Raw genomic sequence first — 14363 nt, forward strand, 5'->3', positions numbered from 1 at the left:
GTTGAATCTTACTTTTTTTTTTTTTTTAACTTTTTACATTATTACGTAAGAGTTTTCTTTTAAAAATTAAGAAAAAAATATTGTTTCTCAGATTATGGATACATAATTCCAGAAAAATTTAATCTAGAAATGTATGAAGCAGAAGGTGAAATTTCTCTCATACCATCTTCCAGTGTACTAAATACTAGAAAAAATTTTTAAATATTGAAAAATATAAAGTGGTAAGTGAAATTTCCCTTTAACACAACCTGTCAGTGCTATATGGTATTAGATAAGTTTTAAAAAGAAAATTATAAAATGGGAAGTGAAATTTCCCTGTAACACCATCAGCCAGTGCTAACCACTATTAGTTTTAATATGCAGTCTTCCAGTTTTTTTTTTCATATCAGTGGTGTGTGTGTATGGGTATAGGTTACTGAAATGGAATTGTACTATAAATATAGTTGTCTAGCTTGCTTTTTTCACTTACTAATGTAATTTGAGTATCCTTCTATAGTATAAGCATTTTCTAATACCAATGAAACACTTATTTGACTGGTATTTTAAATGGCTACATATTACATTTAAATGTGTCTGTTTTATGTGATCATTTCTCTAAGGCTGCCAATTTGGATCTAAGTAAACATTTATTCACATTTCCGATTCTTTCCCTAAGCTAAGTCCCAGACAGCCCAATTGAGTCAGAGATAAACATTTTAAAGTTTCCTCTCCAGGGTGAGTTAATCATTTTACACTCTCCTCTGTAGCTTACAGAAATATGCCCCGACAGCCATCACAAAAGAATATGACTGTTTAAAACAATCTTTGTTGTTATCGTAAGTGGGAAAAGCTCTTGTTTACTTTTGTGTTTCTTACAGTGCTGGAGGGTTCGACACTTTTGCACGTGTGATGATATTCCTCTGTGATTTTTGGAACAGAGGTGATCTACCCTCTGTTAAATCAAAAAGCTATTTCCTGCTTAGATTCTTTAGAACTTCCCTGACCCTGTTTCAGGGGCCAGAGCGGGGCGTTCTCCACGCCTTGCCTCAGAAGCCTCACCTCTCTCTGGGAAGTCCTGTGCGTTTCCAGGCGGCCTCCTCGCTCCCTCTAGTGGCCTCCTCAGTAGCTGCAGCCTCGCTTCCCTTCCTCTCATTAGAACCCGCTCTTCCCACTGGGACATCCCAGAAGTGAGCAGCAGAGCAACGGCGCTCCACGGACTTGCAGCCAGACGGTGTGGGGATTGCTCTCCTCTTAGGGTGGGCTGTTTGTGTCCTTGTCGCCTTGGCTGCCAGGGAGGGACTGGAAGCAGGACATAAGCTCTCACCCCGAGCCTGGCGGGGACACAAGGCAGAAAGCATACTCTAGTTAGTTTTCATTTTCCTTTCTAAAACTCTGAGTCCTGTGGAGTCTTTTTATAGAGGGGAAATTTGTAAGTCAGTAAAGTAATTAAGTTTAACTTCCATGGCTGCCAGAGGGTTCTGTTAGTGAACCCTGAAATCACTGAGCTGTAGGTACTCATTCTTGTTACCCTGGTTCAGTTGGGAAATGCTTGTGAAGGTTCTAGAATGAGAACTTCCTAGAACAACTTTGAGGTGAGGACAGGAGGGAAAGTTTGGAGAACTAAAGACTTCTAACATATGCCGCATTGCCATTCACACCCTCTCACTCCATCAAAGTTTGTTTCAGGCAATAAAAATAATATACATAATCATTGCAGAAAAAAACTAATAACATCACCATTTCCTTTACTCAGAGATAATGACTGTGTATGAGCATATAAGTGTGTATGTATATCCATGTCTGTGTACACACACACACACACACACACACACACACACAGATGTTTTTAACCCCATTTTGCAGTATTTTAAATATTTCTCCACTGAATATTTTTGGAAAACAATCTTTTTTTTTTTTTTTCTCTCTTCACTCTCCTCTTCCTGTCGGAAACACATTCTTTAATATGGCTTTGTAATAGTACATAATTTATCTGATAAGAATTAGATATTTGGTTGACACTCATGTTTTAAAAAATTTATTTATTTATTTTATTTTTGGCTGCATTGGGTCTTTGTTTCTGCATGCGGGCTTTCTCTAGTTGCAGCGAGCGGGGGCTACTCTTCCTTGCGGTGCATGGGCTTCTCATTGCAGTGGCTTCTCTTGTTGTGGAGCATGGGCTCTAGGCACGCAGGCTTCAGCAGTTGTGGCACACGGGCTCAGTAGTTTTGGCTCGTGGGCTCTAGAGCGCAGGCTCAGTAGCTGTGCTGCACGGGCTTAGTTGCTCCACGGCATGTGGGAATCTTCCTGGACCAGGGCTCGAACCGGTGTCCCCTGCATTGGCAGGCGGATTCTTAACCACTGCGCCACCAGGGAAGCCCGACACTCATTTTTTTGTAAGCTGTTGTAAATGATGCTGAGATGAAGATCCTTTAAACAATTTGATTATTTCCTTGGAATAAATTCCTGCAGTAGAATTTTTGGGTCACAATAATCCAAACTTTCTAAATTCTGTTGAAATTTAATATTAAATTTGTCTTAAAAAGCTTGTTTCAGTTTCTGCTTTTCCTTGCAGAGTGGAGAGTGTCAGTCTGTCAATGTCATTACTAACACTGTCATTCTTTTTAGCCTTTGCTAATTGGATAGACAAAGCTTGGTATACTATTTTAGTTTGCAGTTATAAAAAAATTTGAGAAAAGTTAAGGATTCTTTTATATTCATTGGTCATTCATACTACTTTTGTCATTTTCCCCCCATTCTTTGCCCAGTTTTAAAATATTGGGCTGTTAATTGAGTAATTTGCATATTGGGATTAAGTTCTGTTTGTCATATAGTACAGGTGCTTTTTCTAGCATGTCGTTTGCCTTTTGGTTTATAGTGTTTCACCTAAAGAAGATGTGTGTGTGCAGTTTAAAAACAACAAGAAAAAAGCTACAAGAAAGTACCATAGGAAATAACCCTTATTTACGTACCACCCAGAACGCACAAACATTTATATGTTGTCATTTTGGCTTATTTTTAATAAAGGAAGAAGAATATTACAGATAAATTGGAATCATGTTGGTTCCCCCTCCCGTCCCATTTCCCCCTTCCCCAGGGCAGGTACTATTATGAATTGAGTGTATGGATCCTTCCAATCCCAGCTTTTATACTATTACCACATATACAAGTATCAATAGACAATATTTAGGACTAGTTTTGTGTATGTAACTGACATATACACTCTCTCTCATAATAATGCATCGTTGAACAGTTTTCCTCATTTGTATATGAGGATTTTCAGTTCAATTCATAATGATACACACAGACCTAGTTCATTCATTTTGATTGCTGTGTAGTATCGCATCCATTGAATATAACTCTAAATTCTTCCTCAATGTATTTATCAATTTTTCCATATTGGTGAACACTGAAGATGCTCTGGGTTTCTCAGTTTTCATTTCAGCCCTGCAGTGAAAATCCATACATGCACCTCCTTCTGCACACTGGGGGATCTTCTCAAGGGGTGTCCCTAGCAGTGTGTTGTGGGTAATGTCAATTTTCAGCTCAACTGGCTCTTGCCAATTCTTCCCAAAGTGGTCAAGCCAATCGACATTCCCACCAGCAGTGTGAAAGGGTCCCCCTTTTGTCTCACAACTTCGCCAAGACAGGGAGTTGTCAGACTTGGTGATTTTTGCCCATCTAGGGATGAGTTATCTTCTCATTGTGGTTTTAATTTGCTTGCGTTGATTGGTGGTGGGATTGAACATCTTTTTCAATGGTTGTTGCCTAGAGTTTAACAGGTTTTGTAATAGGGAAGAACCTTTGTATTCTATTACAAGGTAATCCCTAAAGGCATGTTGCCTTTAAGCTTAAAGTATACATAATGGCCCATCTCTGGGAACCCTGGCTCCCAGGTAATGCGCATTAAGCTAAAATACCTTTGTTTAGCTCACAGGAAACATCCTGACCAGGCCCACCCATGAATGGCTGCATCCCCCTCTGGAGGCTGACTGGAACCAGGAAATGTTCGGCTTTACTCCCTCCCCTTTAGTATAAAAGAGCCTGAATTCTAACTCAGGCCCGATGGTTCTTTGGAATAGAAGTTTACCATCTTCTTGGTCTACTGGCTTTCCGAATAAAGTCGCTATTCCTTGTCCCCACGACTCGTCTCTCCATTTATTGGCCTGTCGTGGGGCAAGCAGCATGAGCTTGGATTCAATAACAGTTTTCTCTTCTCCACACCTTCCTTTGATCTTTTTCCCCATTGGGTTGCTTGTCTTTTTCTTAGGATTATTAATATTCTTTGTATGTTTTAGATACTAATGCCGTGTTGTATGTTGTAGCCACCTTCTGATCCCTGACTTGCCTTTCCTTTTATTCCATTTATTGCCCTTCCCTTGGTTAGGCTGTTACCAACACCTCTTAGTCTGAGGCTGAGCTGAAATTACAGTTACGTCCTCAGGGAATGTAGCACATGCTCAGAGCATTAAAACGTTCTAGAGGAACTCATCAGAGGGTTGGGGAGACATTGAGATAACAGTAAATCTGGCAGCAACTAACACCCCGCAAAGGGTCTGACGAGGTCAGGAGAAGGTCAGGGCCTTTCTGATAAGCTTAGTATAGAGGCAGGCAAGTGGATGGTCAGTGCATGGAAATCCTTACCGTGCTAAAGTCAAAGACAGTTGCCTGTATTTTCTTGAAATAGCTTTTGTTTTTCGCACTGAGGTCTTTAGTCCATCTGGAGTTTTTTGCTTCTGTAGTTTCATTTATTTCTTTTTGTGGCTTTTCCCCTACATTGATGCTTTCAAAGTCCTCTCTGAGCTCCGATGAGTCTTCATCAGCAACCTCTTCCTCATTACCTTGTGCTCTTTGCCTGCTCTGGGGCGTCACAGGCAAGGACACCCATTGTGTGTGGAGGGGACTTCTCTGTGTCTCAAGCACCGTTAATGTTTTCAACATCAGTGATTTTGGTTTCAGGTGACTTTAGGCCTAAGGAGCTTGATTCCACTAGTGTTTAGAATTCATTCAGTTTTTGAAACTTCCACGGAGTCTGTTGGGTGTGATTTGTGCGTGGCCCTGGAGGTATTCTCAGATCTGGGGTTGCTGCTGAATACAGATCCAGGGTCTCCCACAAAGATGCTCCCACTTACCTCGAACAGGTGGCCCATTGTGTTTTTTCATAAGGGATCCAAGGAATTGATACAGTATGCTATTCTTGTCAGTGTCCTAGCTCTATGGAAACTAAAGTTACATCTAAGGAGTGAAGGTGCTTTGAATTTTTCCCACTCCCACCCACTCCACTGAGATCAAGAGAAAATAGGAAAAATCATCATCTTTTCAACAGTGTGTGTTTTCTGTCATTCAGATGAAAAAAGATGTGAAAGTAAGGAAGATAAGAGCTGACCAATTTATAAGGAATTTCCTGATAGGTTGTCACCAGCATTCCCTGGAGAACATGTCAAAGGTGATGACGCTCAATGTCTGTGGGAAACGGCAGCGTCACAGGAGACTGTTGCCTGGTGTCCCCACATGTGGATGCCTCTGCCATCTTGTCACCCAGTGTCTTGCTGGCTTCTTTCTCAGCAGAGACGAGGTGCGAGAAGTGGGTGTAGGATGATTCCCAAGTCAGTCTGCCAGGCAGCAACCACCAGAGGACCCTGTCTTCTGGCCTGAGTCTACCTGTTACCAAGGACCACAGCAGCTTTCAGGAACCAGAAGCTGTTATCGATAATTGGCATTTTTTTGCATGATTATTTCTGCTTTAAAAGATTTTGCCTTTCTTTTCTCTTTTTTCACTGCATATTAACATTTTCTTTTTACCCCCCCCCCTTTGTGTTTTTTCCTTAGGCCGGAAGCTGAGAGGAAAAGCCTTTTATTTTGTCAACGGCAAAGTGTTTTGTGAGGAAGACTTCCTGGTGAGTTTGTCACCCAAGCTTCCCCTCCTTGCAGTCCTGCCCTGAGTCAGGCAGGGAGCGTGCAGAGAAGCTGGGCTAAAGCAGAAGAAGGTGGTTTCTCTCTGTGGTCCCTATGCCATCTGGAAGCTGCACTGCTGGAGAAAGGGGTCCTGACTTTCCTTCTGCAGAAGCATGGGGTGGCCCACGTTCCCAGGCAAATGACAAACTGCAGAGCTTTGTGCTTTTCAGGGACTTTGGGGTCGCTCAGCCTGTCCTCTTGTGCTTTGCCCATTTCTGCCTACTCCACCCAGCTCTTAACTCTCAGTCTGGGACCTGGGCCCCCTTACTTCTCATCCTGCCTGCCTCTCCCACGCACTGAAAGTCTGTCCATGTGCCAGTGACTCCCACGTCTGAACTCCGGCCATGTAGGCGCCTCTGAGGCCAGCTGTTCACAATCTCCCTGCCCATCAGACAGTCCCCAGGGTTGTCCCCAGCCCATCCGCCAGCCCCTCCCACTGTACTTGAGAGTCACCTGAAGCAGAAAAGTCCCCTTGCCTGGGACCTTATCTCTGAGAACAGTGTCCTAGGTTCCTCCTCTACCCCTCCTCTTTCCTGTCTCTCCTAGAGTGTGGCCAAGCATGGGGCCTGGTGCCACCGCGTCCTCCCCAGGCCTGTGTGGCTCGTGATGTCAGCATGGCTCCGCCACCCCCTCACTGCTGTGCTGTGTCACTGCCCAGGCCCGGGATCCAGGGTTCAGAGCATGCGCAGGAGCTGTCTGCGGTCTGGGCAGCCTCCCATCTCACTCACTCTGTGGCTTGCGGTTCTCTGCACGCCATGGCCCCATCCTGTGTGCCTTAGCTTGCGCTGGGTCCCCTGTTTGGGATGTCTTCACCCTTCGTTTGCCCAGGTCACCCGACGGCCTTCATGTTCCCCTGCCTCACAGTGGATCTCCCCTCCTGTGTGCTGCTGCTGCCCCGGGCTTGCCAGTGGTCAGCGCACCGCATGTCTGTTTACAAGTCTTTCGCTGACTTAACTGTAACTTCCTAGGCAGGGAGGAACATGCTGCTTCACCTTTACACCTTCAGACCCTAACACAGTGCCAGGCATGGAGCGCTGCGTGGTCAGTGGGACGACCAACGTGAGACCCAGAGATGGCTCGGGGCCAGCTTCTCCGTGGATGTGTGGGTTGACTCATTATGACTCATGTTTGCCGGCAACAGCCAAGCAAACCCAAAGAAATAGCTTCCTGCGTGCCCTCAGGAATCACTTCCTCCACATGTTCACTTCAGTCTCCGGCGCTGTGTGTTTGATAGTCAGATGGTGGCACACCAGAGTTGACCGTCTCCCAGTTTCACATCTGATGGGCCAAGTGCTTGTCCTGCTCCTGGAGTCTCATGGGCTCTTGGTGGGCCAGGTGCCCACCCCTGGGCGAAGTCTTGGGTGCTGGATGACTGCGAGGCTCTGATTGGCCAGGTCTGAGCCAGTGCCTTGCCTTGGAACCCACCATGGGGTCAGCCCCACGGGAATCACAGGACCACAGGATGGGGAATGGAGCTGGATCCCAATAGAAAATAAAGAACTGTTACCCCTAGAATCAGGAGGAAGTGCTGGGCAGCAAAACCCCACACTATGTGGTGTAGAGTTGCAGAAATTTTCCCTTTTCTTTTCCACCTTCCTTTCCATTACATTTCCCTTATTAAGGTGTGTTTGCAATATATAAGCTTCTAGTATCTTCCAGTGTGTAGTATCTAGTCTGTTTTCTGAGGTGAGTTCCTCGTTTCTTTCAAGACTAGAGCTGTGTGTGTATGTGTGTGTGTGTGTGTGTGTGTGTGTGTGTTTTGGTAAGGTAAGGTAAATAATATTTATGCAGTTTCTTTGAGGCTAATTGTAAAAGGCATTGGCTTTTTAACCAGACCCAAACTTGAATTTGAATCTCATCCTTACCTCTTACAGGCTGTGTGACCATGAGAAGGTCAGTTAACCTTTCGGAGCTTCCCTTTGCTTCCGTTTGAGAAACGGTGTAATATATACCTTGCAGAATTGTTTTGAAAATTAGAGTGATGGTCTCAAACTTGAGTGTGCATCAGAATCCCCGAAGGGCTTGTGAAAACTCAAGATGGCCAGGCCCCACCCCCTGAGTTTCCAGTTTAGTAGGTCTGGGGTGGAGCTGAAGAATTTGCGCTTCTGACAAGTTCCCAGGTCATGCCAGGGAACTCCGTTTTGAGAACCACCGGATGAGAGACTGACGCCTCTCTCTGCGCAGCCTCTCATGCAGAGCCTGGCATGTCATGGGTGCCTGGGTGCAGCTGTTGAAGGCGAGTGGTATTAGCATTGGTAATGGCTTTTGTGGCAGAGGATATTCCGTGATTCATCACACTGTTGTCCACGGGGACATGACAGATCCTGTGTGGAGTGACACATCTTTCTGAGAAATTCTTTGTGTTCCTCATGACTGGCAGGGAAGTAGCAAGATTCCTCTGCCCCGCCTGGGTTTAACTTTCTTTTCTCTTTCCGCTGCAGTACTCTGGTTTCCAGCAGTCTGCTGACAGGTGTTTTCTTTGTGGACATCTGATCATGGACATGGTGAGTAGGGGCAGCCGAACAAGATAATAGCATGGTGGGAGGGGGAGGCATTCAGAGAAAAAAGAAATTAATAATTGAGAACAGTGTTTCCTGCCTTGATTTGTGGCTACATCTGGTTTTATTAAAAGAAGACCCCATGCTTGCTTGCTTGCTGTAGTGGCACCCGCATTTGGCTTTTACTGGAATTAGCATCCTTCGCCATCCAATCCACATGATGTCATTGCTGCTGGCACTCTCTCCTTTGGGCTGTTCATGTCACATTGGCCTCCCTCTGATTTTCCGTGATCCTTGTGGCGTCCCAGGTGAGATGCCAAACGGAGCTGCAGACATCTCAGCTACTTTGGAATTGGGTGCAGAACGTCAGATAACACAGTTGTTTTTCCCCCATGTTCTTCCCGCCTTGATCATTTCCTAAGATGAGGTCTGGGGGCCCGTTGTTAGTTCTGAGATAGCAAAACAGGGAGCCGGTTTTATCCATTCCGTTCCTCGCTCAGCCATGGCTCTCTGAGCTTGTCCTGGGCCTCAGTGCCTTTATCTTTTGAGTGGGGACAGTTCTTCCTTCCTGGCCTCCTTTTAGGGTAATGTTGTGAGGTTAATGAATACAGAGTTCTTATTTTTCTCAGGGATCAAATTGCTCACCATTGGAGAACAGCCCTATCGAATGTCTTTAATATATTGGTCAGAGAAAATCGTTATATAACATTCTATTAGTTGAAAGAGTTAAATCCCTCTCTAAGCTGAGCCATTAATTCCATTCTGGAGAAGGGAATTGCTAGTCATTGTTTTTGTTTGTTTGTTTGTTTACCTTTTTTTACAGAGAAACAACTCAGAGGGCATGCATCTTAAGTGTACAGCCGAATGAATTTTTATATATGTATATACCTATGTGTAAACACCACACAGATCAAGGTATAGAACATTTTCAACATCCAGAAAGACCCTCTCCCACAAAGATACCCACTATTCTGACCTCTATTGCCCCAGGCTGGTCCTGGAACTTCATACAGGTGGATTCATATAGTATAGATTCCTTTGGGTCAGCCTTTTCTCACTTAGAAAAATGTTTTTGAGATTCATCCATGTTGTTGTCTGTGTTGGTAGTTCATTTATTCTTATTGCTAAGTAGAATTCCATTGTATGGATATAGCACCCTTTATTTATCCATTCTCCTGCAGATGCGGATTTGGGTGTTTTCCAGTTTTTGGCAATTTATGAATAAGTTGCTGTGAACGCTCTTTTTTTTTTTTTTTTTTTTTTTTATAAATTTATTTATTTATTTTTTTATTTTTGGCTGCGTTGAGTCTTTGTTGCTGCACACGGGCTTTCTCTAGTTGTGGCGAGCGGGGGCTACTCTTCATTGCAGTGCACGGGCTTATTGCGGTGGCTTCTCTTGTTGCAGAGCACGGGCTCTAGACGCGCGGACTTTAGTAGTTGTGGCGCACGGGTTTAGTTGCTCCGTGGCATGTGGGATCTTCCCGGGCCAGGGCTCGAACCCGTGTCCCCTGCATTGGCAGGCGGATTCTTAACCACTGTGCCACCAGGGAAGCCCAACTGTGAACGCTCTTATGCATGTCTTTGGCGGACATAAACACTCATTTCTGCTGGTTTTATGCTGACAGGTATAAAACAGTGAACCAGAGCTGTCCCTGTTTGTGAACAGACCCTGTTGCCGTCCAGGCTCTGACACCGCACAGCACAGCTTGGCCCTGTGAGCGGTGTCCTGATAAGCGGCTAAGGCCTCCCTAGGAATGTGGCCCTCCACCCATTCCGCCAGGGGAGGCAGGAGGAAGCCACACCCCCTCACCCCTACCTTCCCCAAGTGCCTGCCCAACTCCACAGGGCTCCATTTCTTTAGCAGATTTTGTCCTTGATTTTAGAGCCCTTCTGACAAACCCACCACATATGAGGCCAACAGTGTCCAAATTTATGAACATGACTATACACTGTTCTTATCTGTGGGTATCCTAAGCCTTCTTTTGGCCTCAAGGTATTTCATTTATCTATTACTACATGACAAGCCACCCCAAAACTTAGTGATTTAAAACAACAGTGATTTATTATTTATCATGATTCCATGGGTCAGGAATTAGGTCAAGGCTCTGCAGGGCGATTCTTCTGCTCCATGTGGCATTAGCTGGGGTCACTTACTCAGCTGTGTTCAGCTGATGGCACAAGATGATCTCTCACCCTCCAGGCCTCTCTCCCCGTGGCTACTAATCTTACTCAGTAGTCTAGCCTGGACTTCCTTTCAGCGAGAGAGAGGAAGTAGCAGCTGCCAATTTTCTTACATCCTTGACTTTAAAATCTCAGAACATCATTTCTTCCTCATTCTATTGATCAAAGAAAGTCACAAGGCCAATCCCAATTCAAGGGAAGTGGGGAACTGAATTTTGGAGACCATCTCTACCTCATGGGGTAACATGAGGTCGCACTCCTCTCAGACTTGACAACTTTCAGTGAATGACTGGTAGTGACACTTATTTTTAAAAATAGAACCCTTAATTGCCACCAAGAATTATAATAATACAGAGAAAGGTTCCTTCAGTTACCATTCTTGGTTCTCCAGCAGAATTCAGTTGTGCAACTCTTGGTGTAAATTGTCTGTCTCTGCTCCATCTTTGTTAGTAGAGGGGAATACTCTGGACTTGGAGGTTGGAACTGGGCATTTTCCCACATGAAAAATAATTATTACACCTAGTCAGAATGCAGCAAAATGGTATCTTTATCCTACCATACTTCTGGCAAAGTGTGGGTTAAACTAGTTTAAGGGTCTCTTTCTGCCAAGACAACATTAGTCTGGGGGCCAAATGCATTCCAGGGTCCAGATTGCCAAGGGGACTCTGAAGCCCAGCCGGTTGTTCTTCCTACTTTGGCAGCCTGGGGAGCCTGAAATCCCAGAGGGGATGAGGAAGCTTGAAAGCTGTGCTTTCAGAGGAGAGCTGGGCTAGCACGACGTCCTCCCGGTGCCCCCCGGCTGCAGTGTGTGAGGTGTGGCATGGCCAGAACACAGCATGGCTTTCCCACGGGACTTACGATGCTCTGCCAAGGTTCTCCTTGGTTCCAAGTCTCCTTCCTTCTGCCTGTCGGAAGGCTTTCCGTGTGGCCCCACTCAGGGATGCTCATGACCATTCTGTACATTCCTTGCCTACGGTGTTTTGGTGCAGGCTTGCTGGTGTTGATTCCGTAGTTCTGTTGTTTGTGCTAAGTTTCATGGCGCAGGTAATCGCAGAAATGAATCTGCTACTGAGTCATCAGAGATGCTTTCAACTGCAGATTACAGAAAGCCCAGACTCAACTCAAACCAATGGTTCTCAAACTTTAGCATACATCAGAATCACTTTATTAAAACACCCATTGCTGGGATAGGGCCCAAGAATGTGCATTGTAAACAAGTTCCCAAGGGTTGCTGATGCTGTAGGTGCAGGGACCATACTTTAAGAACCACTGACTTAATAGGAAGAAATGTTTTATCTCACCTAAGAGGTTTGGAGGGAGGCAGTTCCATGGTGAGTTAATTTGGTGACTCACTGACACCACCATAGACAGGACGTTCTTTCCCTCTCTTCTTTCTCCCACCCTCCGCGTCTAGGTTCTGTTCTGGTTTCAGGATGGCCTCTTACAGTTCCAGGTTATCAGTCACATCCAGATCAAGCGATGCCGAGAGGAAGAAGGTGCATGGGGCTTTCTCCTCACTGTGTTTCAAAGCAGCAGCAACAAAGAGGCTTTACTTACAATTGGATTTGAGATAATCCGGGGCTGAGTCACGGGCTTCTGGATTATCACGCTGCAGAGTCAAAGCTGCTTAGTAGGGGCACCCAGGAAGGAGAAGTTAAGAGGTTTTTCCCAAGCTCTTCCATTTCCTTGTGGAGTTTCCTTTAATCTTTCCATGTACTTGCTGCTTCCCAAATCTGAGGTGGAGCCTTTCATGGCCCTGCTTTGCATCATTTCCTGCAGAGAATCATGTTTTTTGATAGAGAACCCTCCCTTCTGGAGGTTTATGAAGTGCAGGAGAAGGATCCCATTTGGTTTCCTCCTACTTATACCTGTAACTAGGTTAGCCTTTCCTGCCCCCATCATCTCTTGACTTGGTCCAAGTGAAACTGGGATGAGGGTGGCAGTTGCTCATATGGACCCTCGGCCTGATGTGTCTCTTCCTTCCGCTGGCACTTCCTTCCCTATAATCCCTGCTGAGTCCTGACCTCTTCCTTTGCACCCCCAGATCCTTCAGGCCCTGGGGAAGTCCTACCACCCCGGCTGCTTCCGCTGTGTCATCTGTAATGAGTGTTTGGACGGGGTACCCTTCACTGTGGACTCAGAGAACAAGATCTACTGTGTCCGGGATTACCACAAGTAAGGAGAGCCACTTGTGTAAGCCACACTGGCTGAAACTCAGCAGGGTGGAGGGTGGGGACCTGCTGAGGCACGTCTGCAGGCTGCTTGCACTGTTGTCGACAGTGCAGCGAACGTGCAGTGGTTTTGAGGGGTGTAGCACGGGCCTCGGGGGTCAGCGGATGCCCGTGCAGACAGGAACTGGTTAAAGAATTATGTTTACTGGAAAAACAGGACCAAAAAACCTATAATCAGATGCCTGGCTAGGCCTCTGGAGGAATGTGCCAAGCCCTGTGGCTCCAGCCTTACCAAACTTCAAAAGGCCCCGATTCAGGGCTGGTGTCCACCACCCTCAGTTTGCCTGGGCCTGTGTGAGGCACCGTGAGGGGGGTAAACAGGTCAGCCTCCAGCCCGAGCAGAGTGAGAGGGGGCAAATGCACTTGTTACCGCTGGGGAACAATCCCGAAGCAATAGTCCCAGGAGTGTGCCGGGTGTGTCTTTATAGACGAGCTAGAGGGGTTCACGTGAAGAGTGACGGGTGGGCGGCAGGGCCGGGCCAGCGAGGAAGGCTCCAGGCACAAGTCTCCCAGAAACACCTCAATATGCCCTTCACTGCTTCTTTGCTTCTCCCGCCAGGGTGTTGGCCCCCAAGTGTGCAGCCTGTGGCCTTCCCATCCTTCCACCTGAGGTAAGATGCTTTCTCAACTCTGCTCCTGGGGTCTTCCAAGAGATGAATATCTCCCTGGGTCATTTACAAGATCTGTGTCCTGTCCTTATACCTCTTTAAAAATCCTTCTAAAATCTCAACTCTGAGATAAATGGTGTCCTCACCAAGAAGCCCCTTTCTCACTAGCTGCCTTCCCTAGCCCAGTGTCCTTCTTATGCCCTGTTTGTCCTTGTAATTGGGTCAAGTTCTCCAACTTGATACTAACTCCCAGATTAGACGATGAGCAGATGAACAAGACCAAATAGGTGGTTTTTTCGCGGTTGACTCTGACATTCCAGATGGTAGAGCTGCATCCCTCTCACTTCCTCTCATCTCCTGTACGTGTCCTTCTTTCTGCTGGTGTTAGTATCCGCTACGGATTCCTGCTCTTCTCCTAAGGCCGCCTACTTGCTACCCCAGAACCCTCCCCCACCTTCCTGGCCGCGGAGCCCGATGGCCCCCCAGCTAGCCTCTGCTTCTTGCTTTCCTTTGGTCCAGGGCTCAGATGAGACCATCCGAGTCGTGTCCATGGACAGAGACTACCACGTGGCGTGTTACCACTGCGAGGTAGGCCCCCCCCTGCCCTACGAGGCCCCCAAAGCCCATCCTAGAAGTCCAAGAGGAAAGCATCACGGGCTGATGGAGGCAGGATGTGGGCAAGGGGCTGCCCTCCAGAGCTGGTGGAAGAAGTGGGGTGAAGCCTGATTTGGTGGTGGGGGGAGGGAGGTTGGAGAAGATGAATAAAAGTCTTTACTGTTTTCTCCATGTTTGTAACCACCAAGCCCTGAGCCCGTCACAGCTGCTCTCCCTGAAGCCACAGAGTGGGAGGGTCACGGGGGGTGTGGGTTTAGGTCCTTTTGGGGGGCCAGATTGTCAGGCAGGTGTGTGATTTG

General features: G+C 46.4%; 1 protein-coding gene across 1 annotated transcript in view; it reads left to right on the forward strand.

Annotated features, from left to right (window-relative positions):
- LIMD1 (LIM domains containing 1) overlaps positions 1-14363 on the forward strand; it is a 96568-nt gene that overhangs the window by 79750 nt on the left and 2455 nt on the right. Inside the window, exons 8-12 of the mRNA XM_036869024.1 lie at positions 5806-5873; positions 8373-8435; positions 12655-12785; positions 13401-13452; positions 13969-14037. Coding sequence (XP_036724919.1) covers positions 5806-5873; positions 8373-8435; positions 12655-12785; positions 13401-13452; positions 13969-14037 — 383 coding nt within the window. The remainder of the gene's footprint in view (positions 1-5805; positions 5874-8372; positions 8436-12654; positions 12786-13400; positions 13453-13968; positions 14038-14363) is intronic.

The sequence above is a fragment of the Balaenoptera musculus genome, chromosome 11, assembly GCF_009873245.2.
Source record: "Balaenoptera musculus isolate JJ_BM4_2016_0621 chromosome 11, mBalMus1.pri.v3, whole genome shotgun sequence".
Classification (NCBI taxonomy): Eukaryota; Metazoa; Chordata; class Mammalia; order Artiodactyla; family Balaenopteridae; genus Balaenoptera; species Balaenoptera musculus.